This window comes from Sorex fumeus, unplaced genomic scaffold (assembly GCF_029834395.1).
Source record: "Sorex fumeus unplaced genomic scaffold, SorFum_2.1 ptg000018l, whole genome shotgun sequence".
In the NCBI taxonomy this organism is placed as follows: domain Eukaryota; kingdom Metazoa; phylum Chordata; class Mammalia; order Eulipotyphla; family Soricidae; genus Sorex; species Sorex fumeus.
The window spans coordinates 30,319,722-30,341,007 of NW_026606075.1; the positions used below are offsets into that span (position 1 = coordinate 30,319,722).

General features: G+C 42.2%; 1 protein-coding gene across 1 annotated transcript in view; it reads right to left on the reverse strand.

Moving 5' to 3' along the window:
• RAD17 (RAD17 checkpoint clamp loader component) overlaps window positions 1–20,711 on the reverse strand; it is a 34,779-nt gene extending 14,068 nt beyond the window's left edge. Inside the window, exons 1-9 of the mRNA XM_056112503.1 lie at window positions 20,606–20,711; window positions 16,576–16,830; window positions 15,429–15,512; window positions 13,407–13,563; window positions 9,066–9,202; window positions 8,379–8,431; window positions 8,172–8,297; window positions 8,013–8,082; window positions 2,959–3,067 (exon numbers count right to left, since the gene is read on the reverse strand). Coding sequence (XP_055968478.1) covers window positions 2,959–3,067; window positions 8,013–8,082; window positions 8,172–8,297; window positions 8,379–8,431; window positions 9,066–9,202; window positions 13,407–13,563; window positions 15,429–15,512; window positions 16,576–16,830; window positions 20,606–20,650 — 1,036 coding nt within the window. The 5' untranslated portion in view covers window positions 20,651–20,711. The remainder of the gene's footprint in view (window positions 1–2,958; window positions 3,068–8,012; window positions 8,083–8,171; window positions 8,298–8,378; window positions 8,432–9,065; window positions 9,203–13,406; window positions 13,564–15,428; window positions 15,513–16,575; window positions 16,831–20,605) is intronic.
• Window positions 20,712–21,286: the final 575 nt, after the last annotated feature.

Sequence of the window (21,286 nt, forward strand, 5' to 3'; positions counted from 1 at the left end):
CAAATTTTCATTACACAATGACACACCAAGTCCCATCACCTTGATTTCTCAGTATTATGTATACTATAATTAGTGTATATGTTTGATCTAATTTAATCCTCATAGAAATACTATTAGAAGAGAACTATCACACAGATTAAGAAAATGAGATTAAAATACTTAAATTGTCTCAGTTAAGTAATAATCTAAATCTAGGCATACCAATTATTTTTTAATCACTCTATATACTACGGTAATCTCTAATTTACAAATAAATCTATATTTAAGTTAACCTGCAATTCCACTCAGAATGCCATGACTTTCAAAAAGGCAGACTGTAAAGGCAGTAAGAACATAGGATTGGCTTCAATTTTAGAACTGCCAATCTATTAGGTTGGTCTGAGAATTAAAGGAGAAACAGACCCACTTTCAATCTTTTTCCAAACTCACTCAAGCCCAACTGCCTAAGCACAGGCTTTGCATGAAGGAGGCCTGGGTTTTGTCTCAAGTACTTCATGGTTCCTCAGCACCGCCTGAGTTTCCCGCAAACACAGAGCTGGTAGTAGCCCCTGAGCACTAGCCCTAAAACAAAAATAACAAACCCCAAACCTACTATTTTTCTTACCTTTAAAATCAGTAATAGGGGCAGGAGATATAGTACAGAGGGTGAGACTCTTGCTTGCACATACCCAACCTGGGTTCTACTTGACACCCCACATGGTCCTCTAAACCCACCAGGAGTAATCCCTGAGTACAGTGCCAGAAGTTAAGCCCAGAGTGTGGCCCCAAGATCAAATAATATTTTAAAAATAAAAATAAAATAGGGGCTGGAGAGATAGTACAGCAGGTAAGGCATTTGCCTTGCAGGCGGCTGACCCAGGTTCAATCCTTGGCATCACATATGGTCCCCTGAGCACTGCCAGGTGTGACCCAAAAAGCAAAAAAAATTAAAAAAAATAAAATTAGTGATAGTAATAATAAACACTCTAAGCTCAGAGAAATGTTTTAAATGATAGTTTTAAAACCCCAAAATGTAGGCCAGAGAAACAGTACAGTGGGCAGGGGAACCTGCCTTAAACATGGCAGACTTAGGTTTGATCTATGGTACCACAAAGGGTCCCTGAGTACTGCCAGGAGTGATCCCTTTGCACAGACCCAGGAGTAAGTCCTGAGCACCATGGGGTGTGGCTCAAAAAACAAGCAACAGAACAGTTTTTTAAATCCAAATCAGTACTAGGGAAAAGCACTTGCCTAGGGTGTGGCCAAGCCCAGCTGGAGCCCCAGCCGCCAAGTACTGCTAACGTAACCCCTGAGCACAGGGTCAGAAAGAGCCTCTGAGCACTACCAGAACACAAACACTAAATGCCAAGTGGGAGGGGGAGAGAGAGCTCAGAGGGCTAGAGCTTGGGCTAGGGAGGTAGTTCCAAGGGGCTGGTGCACAGGCCTTCACGTGGGAGATATGAAATGGATTCCACGTGCCTCACAGTTCTCCCCCGCAGCCCAGCCCAGCCAGAGGCCAGAGTGGGAGAAGCTGCTGGGCACTACCAGGCGTGGTCCCAAGACAAAAGTCAAGGAGAGCTGGAGAGCACACGCTGCACACAGGAGTCCCAGCTCTATGCCCAGAGCTGCGTGGTCCCCCAAGCCAACAACTCCTAGAACGGCTTCTGGGCACAGTGCTGGGAATGGCCCTAAGACTGTCACTGGTCCATATGGGAACTGCTCATTCCAGCTGTGAAAGTCTGCACTGTTTAGACTCATGCTTCTACGGCAATAAGCAAAATTCTGACTTCAGTGGGGTTAGGCTACCTATTTGTTGGGAGCTATTTTTCTCAACAAAGATGAACAGGCAGCAACTAGAATTTTGAGCGCTCCAGAGGTCGTTTTTAATTTTTTAATATCAATTCTTACTGTCAATGAAGTCACTTGTTGAATTTTTTTCTGATGAGGATTGTGCAGTAAACTATAATTATTAGAGTAAAAATGTAATTGTCTTTAAAGGGCTGTCTTTAGTACATATATGCACTGTAGCACTCTCTCCCCATTGTTCATCGATTTGCTCGAGCAGGCCCAGTAACGTCTCCATTGTGAGACTTGTCGTTACTCTGTTTGGCATATCGAGTACATCACGGGTAGCTAGCCAGGCTTTGCCGCGCTGGCGAGATGCTCAGTAGATTGCCAGGCTCTCCGAGAGGGGCGGAGGAACTGAACCCAGCTCGGCCGGGCCGGCCACGCGCAAGGCAAACGCCCTACCACTGTGCTATCACTCTATTTTAATATATCAACCAGGAGATGGAAACTTTATATAATTATGAAGCTAGTTCGAGTAAACGTATCTTTTATATTAGAATACTATTAGATTCCTTAACTGTTGGCCAAATAAAATCCTTAATGTGAGTCAAACATTGTAATAAACCTTGTATTATCTTACTTTTCACTTAATCATTAATTTCTAATATAAAAAGTGAAGAATTAGGCACACCGCATCCCTTGAAGAATTGCCTAAGATGTGCACTCTAGAGTTTCCCCTCCTTCTCTGGAGAAGCTATGTGTTATTTTTCCCTCTTAAAAGAAAAAAAAGTGAGAAATAGAGGTATAGAAAGACTAAATCATGTCTAAATCACCATTAAGAGAGAGGATTTTCATCAGGAAGCCTAACTCCAAACCAACAAACCAAAACACAGAGATGAATCATGTGTATGAATATTTATACTCACAAAGGTTTATGTTTACATATGTAGATACATAAATGTAAATGTATGAGTCTCAAAAACACTAAGCAAAAATAGGAAACTATCAATTATAAGTGAAAAATGTTTCATTTCATTTCATGATTTTAAAAAGTCATCTCTACGAGATGTGTGAGTCTATGAGAATGTATCTCCCAGTTACTTTATTTGAGCAGTGCTGGGGATGGGATCCAGGGCCTCAGACAAGCAGTACAATCTACTGCTGAGTCCTATCCCCACCTCCCAGAGTTACCTTTTGAAGAAAACTGGAGACTGTTTATTGCACTCCTGATATCACCAGAACATCCTTGACAGAGCAATTCTAGAGATGTTTTATCCGGGACAATAATTTTACCTCCATTCTAAAATTAGAAAATTAAAATTAAAACAAGGAAACAATGTTTTCTAAAAGACCTAATCCCCAACAAGTGAATGGAAGCATCTAAGAATTTAACTATAAAACAAACGTGACTGTTAAGAAAGCTCTATGTTAAATATCAGTCTGCCTGTAAAGGATCCAAATGTTAATGACTTAACATAGTTTAAGGGAAAACTTACAGAGTGAAAAATAAAAAAGTAAGAAAGTAATTATGTGAGATGATGAAGGTATTAACTAATGCCTTTTTCTGTTTGTTTGTTTTTGGATTATACCTCGTGATGCGCGGGGATTACTCCTGGCACTGCACTCAGGAATCACTCCTAGTGCTACTCGAGCAACCATCTGGGGTGCTGGGGATCGAATCAACTAAGGCTTCGATGATAATCATTTTGCAATATACAAACTTTGAACTTACATGGCATTACATGTCAATTATACCTCACACTAAAAAAAAATGATAAATTTTATGTTTTTTATCAGAATATAAAATAAAAAAGGAAACAGCCATCAAAACTGGGTTGATGATGACTAATGTACTTAAGAGGCCAGAGAATAGTTGACTGATAATAGGGGCTGAGAGGATCGCTCAAAGAGTCGGGGTGACTGCCTCCCTGGAGGAAGCCCAGGTTTAATATCGGACACTGACCTAGTAAGACCCTCAGACCATAACGACAGTGAAGTTACATTTAAAATTAGGGCGAGAGAGATAATGTAAAGGTCACGGTGCTTGCCTAGAATGCGGCTATAGCTGGGACTCTGGTTTGAAACCCAGCACTGCATATAGTCCCCTGAGCAGCTGAGTATGCCCTCCCCACCTATGACCCAAAATAAAGAAATAAAAGGGCCAGAAATGTGACTCCAGAGCAAACACACACACACACACTCTTTAAAAATTTTTTGAAAAAAAAAAAAAGGAAGTCACAGAGGGCTTACCCCAGAGTCAGGAGTAAGTGCTTTATCTCCCATGCCCTTAAAAAAGACCATGGGAGATAAAGGCTGTAGCACATGCTTTACATGTGGGAGGCCCATATACAATCCCCTGTATCACATGGTCCCCTGAGCGCCAGGAGAAGGACCCCAAGCATGGGGTCAGGAACAGCCCCCTATGCAATGCCAGATATGGCACAAAAACAAAATGCAGAAGACAAACAAAGGCCACAACCTGGAGGCCTACGGATACAGCGAATGCCCAGCAGCATGCTGCAGCAAGCCTGCCCCAGCACGTCTTGGTCTGGTCCCAAGGCTTCAACGCATGTGCTCTACCACTGGCTTCCAAAAGGAAGATTTTGCTGTATTTTATTTCAAAACGATTTTCCCATACACATATACTATTTTAAAACAAGCAAAAAGATTAGACAAGCTATACTTTATAGGGACGGGAGCAATAGCTCAGTGGGAAGGGCACTTGCCTTGCACATGGTAGAACTGGGTTCAATCCCAAGGACCCCGTATGGTCCATTGAGGCCCCGAGACTGATCCCTGAGCACAGAGCCAGGAGGAAGCCCAGAGCACCACTGGGTATGGCCCCCAAACAAAGAAGATATAATTTATACTAATCAGGTCAACAAAAGACTTTGTTTTTGATTATAGGCCCTGTGAGACCCAGTTCAACAGAAAGGTAAGTTCAGAGCATTCCAGTGACTCAGAATGTTTTTTTTTCAATAATCCCCTGCATATTTTATAAATATTGTATTGAAGAACGAGTTCCCCCATTCAACATTAACTCATAAATTATTCTAAATCTTAAGATGACCTACTCCTGTATTTATCTCTGTTCGGTATCTATCTTCAGGGACATCTACAGAGATTTATATTTCATTATCACCATCACCGCTATCTGATTATATTTTAAGCAAGGACATTTCTTACTGTTTTGTTCCCATTGCTACTTTTGCTCTGTTCTGGTCTTGTTTTTAGGTTATTCCTGGTTCCATGCACAGGGGACATTTAATAACAACTTGGGGCTACATTTATTTATTTTTTCTTTTAGGGTCATACTCAACACTGCTCAGGCATCACTCCTGGCAGTGCTGAGAGGACCATATGGGATTGAACCAGAGACTGAACCAATTTGGTTGCGTGCAAGGCAAACACCCTACCTGCTGTACTATCACTCCGGAATATTATATCTTATTTTTTTTAACTCCTCACATAACTTCAGTTCTATTCGATCATCAAGGTCCAGTGGTTTGATTTCGTTTTGCTGATGCAATTTCTGTGTCTGCATACATCCTCCCACCCCTTTCCTTCTTTCCACTGCTGGCGCCGTGACTGAGGGTCACATATGACGGGAGCCTTGGATGTGATGGTTCAGTGATCTCTCTTAACTTGGTATCAAGGATCCCAGACAGCAGAGCTGGTAAACCATGCTCTACATACTTACACTTGAGATTGAAATCACAGCCTCATGCATGCAAAGCAAGAGCTTCCTGACCAATGAGCCATCCCCTGGGCCCAATCTCTCAACTTTATATCCTTATACTGTACACAAAGGTGAAATCAAAGATCCAAAAGACAAATCTTTTCATCTCCCCGCCCCCACTTCCTTTCAGCCCTGGGGATGGAATACAAGGCCTCTCATATATAAGCACTGAGTCACACACCTGGTTCTGTCTTTAGTCCTTCTGACTCACTCTACTTAGCAGTTTCCTCAAGTTTCTATTTGGGGCTGGAGCGATAGTACAGCGGGTAGGGTGTTTGTCCTGCCTGGGGCCGACCCAGGTTCAATCCCTGGCACCCCATGAAGTCCCGTGCACCTTCCAGGAGTGATACCTAAGCACAGAGCCAGGAGTAAGCCCTAAGCATCGATGAGTGTGGTTCAAAAACAAACAAAAAAAGGTCCTTCTATCTGGCTGAAAGACAGTGAAGTTTCATCTCCCTTGAACAGCTTAATAGCTTCTATTGTATACATTGTATCTTCTTTAATCACCTATCAATGGGAACTCGAGTTTCTTACATATTTCAGTTTCACTTGATCACTTGACTTCCTGTTAATCGTCGATTTGCTCGAGCAGGCGCCAGTAACATCTCCATTTGTCCCTGTCGCGTGCTAGTGTAGCCCAATGGCGTCTGTTCGCTCCAGGAACAAGAGGGGCCTCAAACTGATCGTTCATGATCTTGATGAAGAAGTCTGACCATCTGCTAGGTGGGCGGCCATGCGGTCTTTTGACATCCCGTGGAATCCATTTGGTAACAGCTCTAGTCCAACGGTCGTCTTTAAATCTCATTACGTGACCAGCCCATCTGATTTTTGACACCTTGGCAAATGAGACAGCGTCCCTGATTCTTGATCGTCGACGATGTCGGAACTCCGGATTCTTTCTCTCATTTGAGTGAAATGTGATATTCCAAGCATAGCTCTTTCAATTCTTCTTTGGGAGACCTGAATGGCGTTCTCATCTTGTTTGCGTAGGGCCCAGGTCTCTGAGGCATATGTTAATGCAGGAAAAACAGAGGAATCAAAGAGATGTGCCCGGAGCTGGAGGTTCTTCGTCCTCTTAGCTATTTCTTCGAGGCTCTTGTTCCAAGCCACTCTCTTCCTCCTGCGCAGCTCGGGTGCCAGGTCATTTGTCATGTTGACTTCTCGACCTAGGTACACAAAGCTGTTGCATTCGGAGATGGTCGTTCTGTTGAGAGCGAATGGGGCATCAGGAACAAGGCTGTTTCTCATAAACATTGTCTTCGTAAGATTCAGCTGTAGACTGACCTTTCCACACTCACGCTCGAAGTCGGCCAGCATTTGTGCTGCTTGGCTAATGTTTGGTGTTATTAAAACAATGTCATCAGCAAAGCGGAGGTGGTGTAGTTGCCGACCATCTATCTTCACTCCCATTCCTTCCCATTCCAGTCCTCGCATGATGCTCTCGAGGGTGGCACTGAAGAGTTTCGGTGAAATGGTATCACCCTGCCGCACCCCTCTCTTGACATCAACGATCACTTCTTTGTAGAATGGTGAGATCCTGGTAGTGAATCCGCAATACAGCTCACGGAGGATCCTGATGTATTGGGCTTGAATGCCCTGATTGGCTAGGGCTTCCATGACCGCTTCCGTCTCAACAGAATCAAAAGCCTTCTTTAAATCAATGAACGTTAGACGGAGCGGCATCTTGAACTCACGAGAAAACTCAATGAGCTTGAGCTTATTCGCCAACGTGGTTTGGCGCATGCCTCATGCAACCGCAAGCGAACCTCCAAGCTCGCAAAGCAATGCAGAGATGCGATCAAAGAAGACCTCAAAGAGAGAAGAGCAGAAGTACTGGTAGATGCGGCAGAAGCTGGGAAAAGTATTCGTAACGCCCGCCTGTCCTTCGCCAACTACAAGACCAAGATGACTGCCCTCCGACGTCCTGATGGATCCATCAATCCTCCAGAACGGCAATGGAGAAGATTATCCATGACTTCTACTCAAATCTCTTCGATAGCCATGTCCACTTGCCGACACACCAAATTCCTCAGGATGGATATGTCGTTCCTGATGTTCTCCCTTCCAAAATCCGACACGCCATTTTGTCAGTAAAGCACCCGGCCCAGACAAGGTCAGACCTGAACACCTGAAGAACCCGCCACCAGTACTCATCAATAAGCTGGCTCGGCTCTTCACTCGCTACCTGTCTGAATGCAAGGTTCCGTCCCAATGGAAAACCAGCAGGACCGTACTACTGTTCAAGAAGGGAGACATCCATGACATTGGCAACTATCGCCCGATCTGCCTATTGTCTGTCATCTACAAGTTGTTCACTCGAGTCATCCTAAATAGGATTGGCAGAACACTAGATGAAGGACAACCATGCGAGCAAGCCAGGTTCCGCAAAGGATTCAGCACCATCGACCATATCCACACAATATTTCAGCTATTATACATAAACTAAGTCGGGCTTTCTATAATTGCAAATGCAAGATTCCAATGAATCAATTATAAGAAGACTTACCTTATTAGTTTCTCTTGTCATTATTCGACTCAGAACTTTCATCATAATTGTTGGAGCCACAGGATTGAAACTGTAAAAATTTCAAAGAATGTCACCAAAATTGCTATTTAAAACACATACTTCATATGTGAAAATTAAGAGCAAAAATTTCTTTTTTACCTAATATTTGAAATACTACACTCTTCTTGTATTTCCTTGGGAAACAGCAACCTCTGAGTACTATCCCCAGTCACACTGTCAGAAATGATGAATACTAGAGGACACCGACCGATCTGTACATACTTCCTAAAATAAAGCAAAGTCGCACTGAAACTTAAGCAATTCACATTTAATTGGGAGGTTCAGAAAATTTTTACTGAAACTCACCTTAGAACTTCATGTAAAGTATGAGAATCTCGATAAAACTGATTAGGTAAATCCTAATAAAGACACAGGATAAACATGAGTTTAGTTTTAGTCCCACAAAAACTTATTTTGACATTCATATTTATTAATACAAAAAATCATACCAAAATAATATACTATAACCAGAATCTTATAGGGAAACACTAAATAGTTGATAGTTATAGTTAATACGTGTCAGCGGAAGCTGAAATTTTCAGGTCAAATTTTATTAAATCACTCTATGACATAGGATTTTAGACAGCATTTTAAAAATATTTGCTTCATTCTGTTGTACTTAAGCCATTAAAATTTAAAGTTCACTATATCTCGCCTTGTCAAATTTACTGAAAAAGATTTTACATTTCTGCCACCGAAGATATTTTATGGGGCTGGAGTGATAGCACAACAGGTAGGCGTTTGCCTTTCATGCAGCAGACCCAGGTTCGATCCCCGACATCCCATTTCGTTCCCCCATGCACCTCTGGGAGTAATTCCTGAGTGCAGAGCCAGGAGTAAGCCCTGAGCACTGCTGGGTGTGACCCAAAAATGTAAAAAATACATAAATTTTATTTTGCCATTATTAATACTATGGAAAAAGATATTATTACATAATGTATCATGCAACTCTTTACTCAATTATTAGAACAGGATTTCAAAAGTCTTTCTTACTTCAACCAGAATTATCTTCTTTTCAGTTCTTAGGTCATCTCCAAGCATTTGTAGTTTGTTGTACTTGGTTGCTCTTAGAAGAAACTCTTTAAAAACTGCTATCTGAGACTGATACGAAAACATATGAAAGCTTGATTCTAAAAGGAAAGATATTTCACACTTTTATTTTCACAAATTTTATATATATGTATGCATAAAATATACATAATACATAAATATTTACATACTTGAGAAGTAGTTTACAATACTATAGATTGTCTTCTAAACCAAGAAATGGTTCAAACTTAAAATAAAATTACTTTCAGTTATTTTAAATATAGGGGTCATTCATAGTGATGTGTGGAATGGAACGCAGGTCTATGTACATGCCAGGCTTGTGCTCTATCACTTGTGCTACCTCTGTGGCCTCAGGACAGTCACTGGCAAAAACAATAGTCACCATGGACCACAGTAAATTCTCTACAACAATAATCTAACATGGTGCTAAAGGACTTCAGCTATTATAAGGCGACACAACTATCAGTACAATGGTAATATAACTGATAAAAATCTTTCAGGTTCTGTCTACAGAATGGAAATTCTCCAAATGGGTTACATTACAAATGATTATTTCCAACAATCGTTAAATATCAAAAACGAGTTAGTGGGCTGAAGCAATAGTACAGCTGGTAGGGCATTTGTCTTGCATGCAGCCAACCTGGGTTCAATCCCTGGCATCCTATATGGTCCCCTGAGCATTGCTAGGAGTAATTCCTGAGTGCAGAGTCAGGGGTAACCCCTAAGCATCACTGGGTGTGACCCAAAAAGTGAAAAACAAATGAGTTAGCGAACTAATGAGAACATGAAAAGTTATGTGTGCATTTATAAGTATACAATATATATCACACATATCACACACACACACACACACACACACACACACACACACACTACTGAGCAATGCTCAAGGGGCCCAGGGGATATTTGGCCAGCCAAATCAGATGGCTTAATGCTTAGGTTTGGTGACATAGGGCAGTTGGGAGTACATGAATAATACTGACAACCAGGACCACTCCTAGAGATGCTTTGGAGTCAAGAGTAAGCATAATAAATGCACCCCCTAACACTGAGCTCTCCCTGGCTTGGGGAGTTTTATATGAAGAAATGTTTTATATAAAAGACTACTTACAAATAGACTTGCTATACTGTCAAAAGTGACTGCTGAAAGTAGTAAATATTCTTGAAGAGCAAAGGATCGGAGAACCATAAGTTATACACTCAACAGAGCATAAGCTGGAGCTGGAGAAATAGTACGAGAGGTAGGGTGCTTGCCTTAAACGCAGCTAACCCGGGTTTGAGCCCAGCGTCCCATATGGTCCAAGTCCCATCAAGAAGAGTGATTTCTGCGTGCAAAGCCAAAAATAAGCACCAAGCACTGCCAGGTGTGGCCCCAAAACTTACATACGTGCACAAACACAAGCAATGGGAGCATTGAGCCTACTGATTGGACTCTGAGGAATACTCTATATTAAAGTAAAACCTTCAGGACCAGAGGGATAGTGCAGGACTTGAGGCATGCGTCTGATCCCAGTTCAGTATTCATATGGTTGCCAATAACTGCCAGAGTATCAGCAGCCTAAACGTCCAGGTGTGGCCCTACTCTCTCTCCTCTCCTCTCTCCTCTCTCTTCTCCTCTCCTCTCCTCCCCGACAACCCCCTCCCCGACCCTAAAGATTAAAATCATCAAAACTATTATGGTTGCAAGTCTGAATCCCTGGTGCTACCAAATTCACGGTCAGGGTCCTCCCGTTGTTCATCGATTTGCTCAAGCGGGCCCAGTAACATCTCCATCGTGAGACTTGTTGTTACTGTGTTTGGCATACTGAATACATCACGGGGAGCTTGCCAGGCTCTGCCATGCGGGCGAGATACTCTCGGTAGCTTGCCGGGCTCTCCGAGAGGGGCGGAGGAATCGAACTTGGGTTGGCCATGTTGGCTGCTTGTAAGGCAAATGCCCTACCGCTGTGCTATCGCTCCAGCCCTACTATCACATTCAAAACACAGTATTACCATGTTTTGTGATTTCTAGCCATACTGTAGTGGGGTATGTCTAAGCACTATTACAAAGGACCTTGGTTCCCAGTGGGCACAAGTAAAATAAAATAAAACTGTGACCGTGAGCCAGAGAGGGAGAATCGGAGCTAAGGTACTTGTTGTTTATGTGGCTGACCCTGTTTTGGTCCCTGGCACTGCTAGGAGGGATCCCTTAGCACAGGACCAGCAGCTAGCTTTGAGAAAAGCTGGATATGATGCCACAACCCTCTGGCCCACGCTCCCCACCAAAAAGTGTGATGGAAAGTACGAACTCTGGCCATGCACATGTGATGTGTGGACTCTGCAACAATTCCCATGATCCCCAGAACAAGTGTAGCAGGTGTTCTTTTTTTTTTCTTTTTGGGTCACACCCGGCGACGCTCAGGGGTTACTCCTGGCTCATGCACTCAGGAATTACTCCTGGCGGTGCTTGCGGCACTATCCACCATCACTCTAGCCCCTGCAGCAGGTGTATTTCCACTAAAGAACGCAACCCTTGGCAAACTGATGTCTTAGCTCTGCAGCTGAAGGGCACCAAACCTCAGCATGTACCAAAACCAAGTGTGCAAGTCCCACTGGACACCACAGCCGAGTATGTGTCAGCCCAATAGCAACATCAAGAACAATGAAGGGAAGGGCTTGGGGGTGAGATGGAAAATCATTAAATAAAACTGTCTTCCGAGAGAAACTGTTACTCCTGCCTGTCTTAAGAGAGGAAGCTTCCAGAGAGGAAGCTCAAAGGGATTAGTGCATGCTTTGGATATAATGGGCCCAGGTCTGGTTCCTGACACTGCTGGGAGCGACTGAGAGCAGAGCGTGGAGCAGCCCCGGAGCACTGCCAGTTTGGCTGCCAAATGGGAAATAACAAAAGCAAAAGTCGGAGTAGCCAGAAGATTCTACCTGCCCTGGTTAATTACCTAGAGTAATAATAAAACAGGCAGTTAAAAATGACTGAGGGCCGAGCTGGTTTCTAACCCAGTAACACAGGGTCTTTCATCCATCACCAAGTATGGCCATAAGGCACAAAGCCCAAGTAGCAATGTATTCTTAGCCCTAAAACTGACCCGCAGGCCACCAGCTGGCCAAGTGGCCCCTGGATGTCTTAGGCATTGCTTGGGAGACAGACACCCAACCCCCATCCCCCAAAAAAGACTGCACTGAAGTAATATAATAAGCATGTATGCTTGGGAGACACATACGCACACACACATACACCCAAAAAGACAGAATTGAAGTAATAAGCATGTATGCTTGGGAGACAGGAACACACACACACACACACACACACACACACACACACACACACACACGAGACTGCATTGAAGTAATATAATAAGCATTAATAAGCAAATATGCTTGGGAGACACGGACAGGGACACACAGACGCGCGTGTGCGCACACACACACACACACATGACTGCATTGAATTAATATAATAAGCATGTATGTTTAGTTCCCCAGTTTACATCTTTGAATTGTTACCATTATTGCTACTGTATCTTTTTGTTGAGGGTCAGGAGTATTGCGACCAAACCTGGTTAATTCTCAGGGCTCTTTGGTATGTGCTCAGGGGACCAAATGTGGTACCAGGAATCCAATGAGGGTTGGCTAAATGCAAGGAAAGCACTTTAATATCTCTCTGGGCTCTGGATCTTTGTCTGGAAGGTCGTCTATTTCCAAAGAGAGCCTTTGCCTTACTTTTTGATTTACAGTTAAAAGATTTTATTTACTGACTTCCGAAGCAGAGTCAGAAAAAAAGTGTATGAACAGTGCAAATAAGGTTTTTAATCTAACAAAACAGTTGAGGAACAAAACTTGATACTCAAAGAATCATATACTCTCTACTAGGGACACCATTTTCTTCCTCCTACTACAACTGAAAATTTTCAGGAAGAGGAAGAAATGCTTTCAAGTAAATTTCATTAGATCATGACTCTGACTTGATATAGCAACTGGAGGTCAACCAAGAAAAGGAGTGGCAATATGTACCTTCCTCTCAGCCAGGGAGATGGCTCCAAGGGCGAGAGTACATGCTTTGCATGTGGGGGTCCTGGGTTTAATACCCAGCATCTCATGGTCAGCCTCCCTCCCCACCCTTTGTACTGAAAAGAGCCAAGTGTGGACCCCTGAAAAAAAAGACTGACATCTTAAAAAATTATATCCAACAAGAATTCAAGAACCTTAAGGATAGAGACAAGATGTCTATGTGTTAACCACCACGACACAGACTTCTCCCACTATTCCTACCATTTTCACACAAAACCTTACCAGGATTAAACATCTCATTGAAATCATCTTTTTGGAAGTCTGGTAAAACTGGATTAATCCATTCTTGAACTTGAATACCATACTCCTTTGAGAGTATTTTTATAGTGGCTGTTTTTCCACATCCAGGAGGACCCGTTACTAATAAAATAGAGCCACGCTGCAACCAAACACATAGTCAAAAATCAAAGAAGTGGATGGGAGAAATACCAGAGCAGTAAAAACACTTGCACTGTAAATGGCTGACCCCAGTTCAATCCCCAGTACCCCATGTGGTCCTCTTAGCACTGACAAAAATGATCTCTGGGCACAGAGCCAGAACAAGCCCAAAGCACTGCCAGGTAGAACCACAACAGCCCCCACCCCCTTCCTCCAGAAAGTAATCAAAATGCTCTAATACTGTACCTGAACTTTCTTCCTAAACCGAATATCTCTTATAAGCAACCTAAATTTAACAATGTTGCAATCCAGCTTTAGATAAAATAAGAACAATTTATTTCATGAACTGTAAATTCTCAATTTTTGTATTTTATCTCTCCAGAGGACTACTTACAGACAGAAAAGCTTAAAAAAAGAAAGCATTTGAAACAAGTAGATTTTTATAGGTTACATAAACTTATAAAATTTATTTTTTAAAACTTAATGGGGCTGGAGCGATAGCACAGCGGGTAGAGTGTTTGCCTTGCACGCAGCCGCCCCAGGTTCGATTCCCAGCATCCCACATGGTCTCTGATCACCGCCAGGAGTGATTCCTGAGTGCAGAGCCAGGAGTAACCCCAGTGCATCGTTGGGTGTGACCCAAAAAGAAAAAAAAACAAAACCTTAAAATTTGGGGTTGGAGTGATAACACAGCAGGTAGGGCGTTTGCCTTACATATGGCCTGACCCGGGTTTAATTCCCAGCATCCCATATGGTCCCCCAAGCATGGCCAGGAGTAATTCCTGAGTGCATGAACCAGGAGTAATCCCTGTGCATCACTGGGTGTGACCCAAAAAGCAAAACAAAAAACAAAAAAAAAAAAACAAAAAAAAAAACCACTTAAAATTTAATCTTAATTAACAAACCTCTCTTTGGAGGATTGTGTGTGTGTGTGTATGTGTATGTGTGTGTAAATATATATATTTTTGTCACCACTGGTTTTCCACATTTACCCTTCACCCACACAATGATCTTTGTTGGGTCCCTGTGATTCCAGAAGCAGTGTTGCCAGATTTGCCCTTATCACCTGTGGAACCGTGCTGGTGAGCATCATAACCAAAATGTGCAAGAACATAACCAGAAAGTGATTACCACTGTTAGGGAGATTTTTGCAGGGACCATGAACAAGTGCAGTTAAGACTTAATCACACAACAACAAAAAGGTAAGCAAAGTGTATCAAACACTCTTCAAGTCTGACAAAAACACATTTATTTTCAGATACTTAACTGGGAGGGGGAGGATGTAAAGAAGATCTTATGAGGGTTGGAGTGATAACACAGCGGGTAGGGCATGTGCCTTGCATGCGGCCAACCCGGGATTCCCAGCATCCCATATGGTCCCCCGAGCACTGCCAGAAGTAATTCCTGAGTGCAGAGCCAGAAGTAAACCCCTGTGCATCGTTGGGTGTGAGCCCCCCCCAAAAAAAGACAATCTTATGAATCTATAAATATTCATTTAGTATTCTTTCTTCCCATTATGTTCAAAGGATCTCAAAATAAAAGTTTAAAGAGAAAGAATATTCTACCCTGTGGGCTAAAGGTAACTGTAGAATCAGAAAGTGAAAGAAAACCAATGATGACTGCTTTAGGACACATTTAGTTCAAAAACTACCATGTAATTTGCCTGCTTGTTTCGATTTGAGATAAGCTAATGTAAATACACTAACTCCCTAACTGACTTATTGTGTTTTATGTTGATAAGATTTGAAAAGGAAAAATACAAATAAAAAAAGTTTCTTCTTTCTTTGTAGAGGTTTAACTTTAAATTTTTACAGTATAATTGTAACATTTGATAGTAAACATCTTAAAATACATCAATTCAGTTACCTGTTTGAGGTGCCTTTCCAAGATTTCAGTTTTTAACCAATTTTCAACTTCTTCGATTTTCTTTTTATGCACAGCAAGTTCATGCTAAACAATTCAAGATTAAAATAAAACATATTAACCCAAGAACTTCTGGTGAATCAGCAAAAACTAACATAAAATATGTTAGGTAAAAATATGAACTATAATTTTAAAAGTCCTTCTGATTATACTATTTTTTTTTCTTTTTGTGTTACACCCGGAGATGCACAGTGGTTACTCCTGGCTCTGCAATCAGGAATTAGTTCTGGCAGTGCTTGGGGGACCGTATGGGATGCTGGGAATTGAACCCAGGCTGGCCGGGTGCAAAGAAAACACCTTACCCTCTGTACTATAGCCCAACCCCCTAATTTCTTTTTTTTTTCCTTTTTGGGACCCAACCAGCGATGCACAGGGGTTACTCCCAGCTCTACACTCAGCAATTACTCCTGGCAGTGCTCAGGGGACCATATAGGATGCTGGGAATCGAACCCCGGTTGGCCGCATGCAAGGTAAACGCCTTACCCACTGTGCTCTTGCTCCAGCAACCGCCCCCGAATTACTTAATATTGGTCAGGAAAAATTTTATCATTAAGTTAACATGAAAATTTGGACAGATTCCCAATCATAAATTTTTAATTAAAAAAAATGGGCGGGGGGGCAGGAATGTTTGGGGCACACCCAGCTCTGTTAAGAGCTTAACTCTTGGCTTTGTGCTCAGGGATCACTCCTGGCAGTAGTAGGGAGACCAAATATGGTGCTGGGTATCAAAATGGAATTGGCCAGATGCAAGGCAAGTGCCTTAACCCCTGTACAATCTTTCCAGTCCCCCCCCGCCCCAGCCTTTTTTAAAAAAATATATCTGGAGAAGGTACTTATTTGATCAGGCACTGAAATTACAAAAATAAACAGAACAATTTTCTTTGGGGGTTAAATTAAACCAAGACAGATAACTAATGGCTAATGGCATAGACTTAGAATAACTATAGAAAAAATCTGAGTGGGGGTTAGGGAGGACCTAAATGATTTGGGTTTTGTCCTTTAGACTGATTTTTACGAGTAATAATCTGAGAACACACATCCTTCTCCCTGAAATCAAATTATGTAGATTCATTTACATGGTATTGAATACCTGAGTTTCTGGTCTGTATTTATCCACCCATGGTTCATTGTCAGGTAGGCACTCTTTTGAATTTTCTAGAAAAGTCTGTTCTGAGGAAGATAATTTTCCTCTTTTTCCAGGTGGACATCTACCATTTCTTAATGTGGAAGGAAAATTTTTTCTTCTACGATTTGAGTTATTCACACCAACTGATGTGGTAATGATGGTAGAGAGACTTGCATTCACCGAAAAATCATCAAATGATGGATCTACCCAATCTGTTACCTGAAAAACAAACATGGAAATAACATTTTATTTTTTTGTATTTACTCCCAACATTAATGAATTACTTTTATATATTGTACTCTATAAGAATAAATTCTTTCATTTGCAGTATCTTAGGTTTTGGGGCCATACTGGCAGTGCTTTGGAGCCAATTCCTGGCTCTGTGCTCAGGGGATGTTTCTAGTGGTGTCTAATGCCAATCAGATTGGCACCTTCAACTGCCGTCCCAAAAAAAAAAAAATCACAGAGAATGAAACAAACATACGGAGACAAACACACACAGACTATCCAAGCTTTAAGTCACCTAAAAGCCATCATTGAGCTCATAGCAAGGCAGGCCATTTATTCAATACAATATTCAATATAAGCCGACCACCCCACAGCTCCCAAGAGGTAAGCCTGGGTTTTAAGTTCACAGAGACATTAAGGACAGTTAGTTAGGACACCAACATTCAACAGGTAAAGAACAGAGACTGGGGCATACTTCACCTAGTTAAGCAGCAGGCACCCTTCCTGTTCTATTTTTGCCCATCCTGCCCCTCCATCTGAAAAGATCCGAAACATTCTTATTCTATACTTGTCTGGCATTTGTAGCTAGCAGATATGTCATCTATTCTCTCCTAGGTGCACATTTGCAAATCCTTTGCATTCTATGACCTAAACTATTTGCCTAGAGCATAACCCATCCTCAGGTATCTTCATTGCTGTTGTGAGGGGGACTATTCCCACAGTGGTGCTTTGGGGGATCATAAGGTGCTGGAGACCTAACTCAGCTCCCTGCTCATTAAATATATTTGCAATATTTAAAATAAAAAACTCGGAAATCCATCTGACCAGAGTAATGGTAAATGCCATGTAAAGAAATATAGAATACAAACTTAATTCTTTTAAATAATTGCAATCTTCCCAAGTAAAATCATTCTGTTAAAAACTCATCTATTGGAGATGACTACAACTCTCAAGAGTCCTTGACACCCGTGCTTGAGGGAGACCTCGGCAGCACGCACGCACACACACACACACACACACACACACACACACACACACAAAACCCCCAAAAACCTCATCTGTTGGAGGGGCTGGAGCAATAGCACAGAGGGCAGGGCGTTTGCCTTGCAGGCGGCAGACCCAAGTTTGATTCCTAGCATCTCATATGGTTCCCCGAGCACTGCCAGGAGTAACCCCTGAGCATCACCAGGTGTGACCCAGAAAGAAAAAGAAAAAAAAAACTCATCTATTGTAATAAATTATAAGTATCAGATTATCTGCCCTCAAGAAAGCAAAACCAATACATAAAATATCAGCTAGCCACATACTAAAAAAAGTAAAACCCCTACCTTGACCAGGTTAATACATTTATAATCTAAGAAGCATTTCCTACATATCTGAGTAAATCCTCTAATTTTTAAGACTTTGTAAAGATGTGAGAATTCTAATACTGGGTCAGAGTGTTATATGATGCTTGGAATGAAACCCAGGGTCTCAAGGCCAGAGAGATAATAGAGTGGGTAAAGCACCTGTTTGCATGTGGACGACCCAGTTCGATCCCCAGCATCCCATATGGTCCCTGAGCAATGCATGTGTTCTTCTGCTGAGCTACATCTCCAGCCCCAATGACGAGAATTTTTTAAAAATAAATTTTCTTCATCTGGCAGTGTTTAGAAGCCAGTGCTGGCTCTGTGCTCAGGACTAAACAGGCACATGCAAGGCAAGTTTCTTTACGCCTGTACTCTCTCTTCAGCTTTAAGATGCATTTTCTTACGGTTTTAGCAGTTAAGTTCAGACCGACAGTACAGGGATTAAGGCCCTTGTTTTGCATGCGGTCAATCAGGTTCTTAGCATCACATACAGGTTGTGTCTGCACACCCCCAGATCAGCGAGGAGTAGTTCCTGAGCAAAACCACAAAGCCCCTGAACACCAGACAGGTGTGGCCCCAAATCCACCCCAATACCAAAAAAAAAAAAAAAATCTACAAAAATCTACATTAATTCTTGGGCTTGGGAAATTTCTTGCCTGGTTAACAAAGAGAAACAAGATCCTATTTCCCTGTAAAAATATTCACCTAGGGGCTGGAGCGACAGCACAGCGGGGAGGGTGTTTGCCTTGCACGTGGCCGACCTGGGTTCGATTCCCAGCATCCCACATGGTACCCTGAGCACCACCAGGAGTAACTCCTGTGCACTGCCAGGTGTGACTCCCCCCCCCAAAAAAAATAAAATAAAAATTCATCGGTAACTATGAGAATTTATTTAAAAATGTTCCTCTTTGGGGGCTGGAGCGATAGCACAGCAGGTAAGGCATTTGCCTTGCACACAGCCGACATGGCTGACCCCTGTGCGATTCCTCCACCCCTCTCGGAGAGCCCGGCAAGCTACCAAGAGTATCTTGCCCACACGGCAAAACCTGGCAAGCTCCCCGTGATGTATTTGATATGCCAAACACAGTAACAAGTCTCACAATTTGTTGTGAGATATTACTGGTGCCTGCTTGAGCAAATTGATGAACAAGGGAGGACAGTGCAGTGCAGTGCTTCTCTTTGGAAGAAAAAGAACCCAGAGCTAAAAAAAGAGGCTTGGAAGAAGCAAGTTAGCTCTCTCTCTTCCTCTCTGTACCTCTTCTCGCTCCTCTCTCTCTTCCCTATCTCCTTCTCTTCCCCTCTCTCCCTCCTTCCCTCCCTTCTTGTGGTTTTCTGGTCACAACTGGCAGTGCTGGAGCGACTAATCCAGGGATGCTTGTGGTGTCAAGTATCCAACTAGGAGTCCCAGTATTCAAAGCACACACTCCAGCCTTAGCAGCTATCTCCCTGGGTCCATCTCTTTTAAAGGACAGAGGATGAAAATTATTATTAGCAGTGGAAAGAGAAATAAAGACAACTGGGAACACATTAAATTATATCCACCTTATTCATTTCTTTCTCTTCAAAAGACAGCAATCAATAAAACTCATTTAGTCTTTTCCCTCTATTTTCAACAATACATAAAAATTATCTATTATACTAAACCTTCTATAGCAATTTTGATCTGCATTTTAAACATTCAAAAAAATTTTTTTACAAAAATCTGGACTCTGAGTTAACTGCAAAACTCAATTAGTAATATATAAACATAGATGTAAACATAGGGGCCAAAAAATCTAATACAATGGGTAAAACACTTGCAAACAGCCAACCTGTTTGATCCCCCAACACCGCATATGGTCTCCTAAGCCCTGCAGGAATGATCTCTGAGCAGAGTCAGGAGTCACACCCAGCACTGGCCGACGACCACCCTATTCTACTGCTTTAGCTTTGCTAAGAACTGGGTTCCAACACCAGGTCCAAATCATGTATTTGTCCTTTTTCATTTCTCTGCTTTCATTTATTTCAACACTGAAACTGGAAACGCAAATAATCTTCCAAAGTGAAGGATGTGCTGGCAGTATACAAGTGTTTCGCAATTTCTTAGGTATCTGTTTTTGGTGAGTGGGTGTGTGTGGGGGGGGGGAACTGGGAAGAGACAGTGCACCACACCCAGTGGTGCTCAAGGATCACTCCTGGCGGGGCTCAGAAACAGTATGCGGCACTACAGATTAAAGCCGGTAGGCAGGTGGGCTGCAGGCAAGGTAAGCACCCTACTTGCTACACTATCAGTCTGGCCCTTTATTAGACAGTTTAAGATCAACCATAACAGAGACTAGAAATAATTAGTTCGACAGCACTAAGAAATCATTAAGAACATGTGAGGGTTTATAGCTCCTTTTAGGCAATTATTATATGACCATTTGAATGTATCATACCTTTGTAGAAGACAGCTTTGGTCTAAGAGAAGTTTCTGACATCATAAACTTTAACAGTTCCCATCCATAGTATACAACCTATATTACATTAAAGTATAATTCTCCTAGGGCAAAAAGAAGAAAATTTCAAATTAAAACTAAACAGAGTATGGCAATTGATGTACACCAGTTATCAATAGCGTAAGGCTCAAGAATATAAGAAAATAGCAAACAAAATGAAGCAAAAATCAAAATGCTAGCACTCTTTACAACAGCCAGAATCTGGAAAAAACCTGAGTGCCCAAGAACAGATGACTGGTTAAAGAAACTTTGGTACATTTACACAATGGAGTACTATGTAGCTGTTAGAAAAGATGAAGTCATGAAATTCACATACAAGTGGTACAACATGGAAAGTATCATGCTAAGCGAAATGAGTCAGAAAGAGAGGGATAGACATAGAAAGATTGCATTCATCTGGGGAACATAAAGCAACAAAACGGGAGACTAACACCCAGGAATGGCTGAGATTAGTACCAGAAATTTTGCTCCATAACTTGAAGGCCAGCCACACGTGCTAGGTGAAAAGGAAGCTCAGATAGAGAAGAGAGCACCAAAGGGTGTTGTGAGGACCCTCCCAGGGTGGGAGAGACATGCTAAAAGTAGTCTATAGACCAAACATGATTGCCACTCAATGCCTCT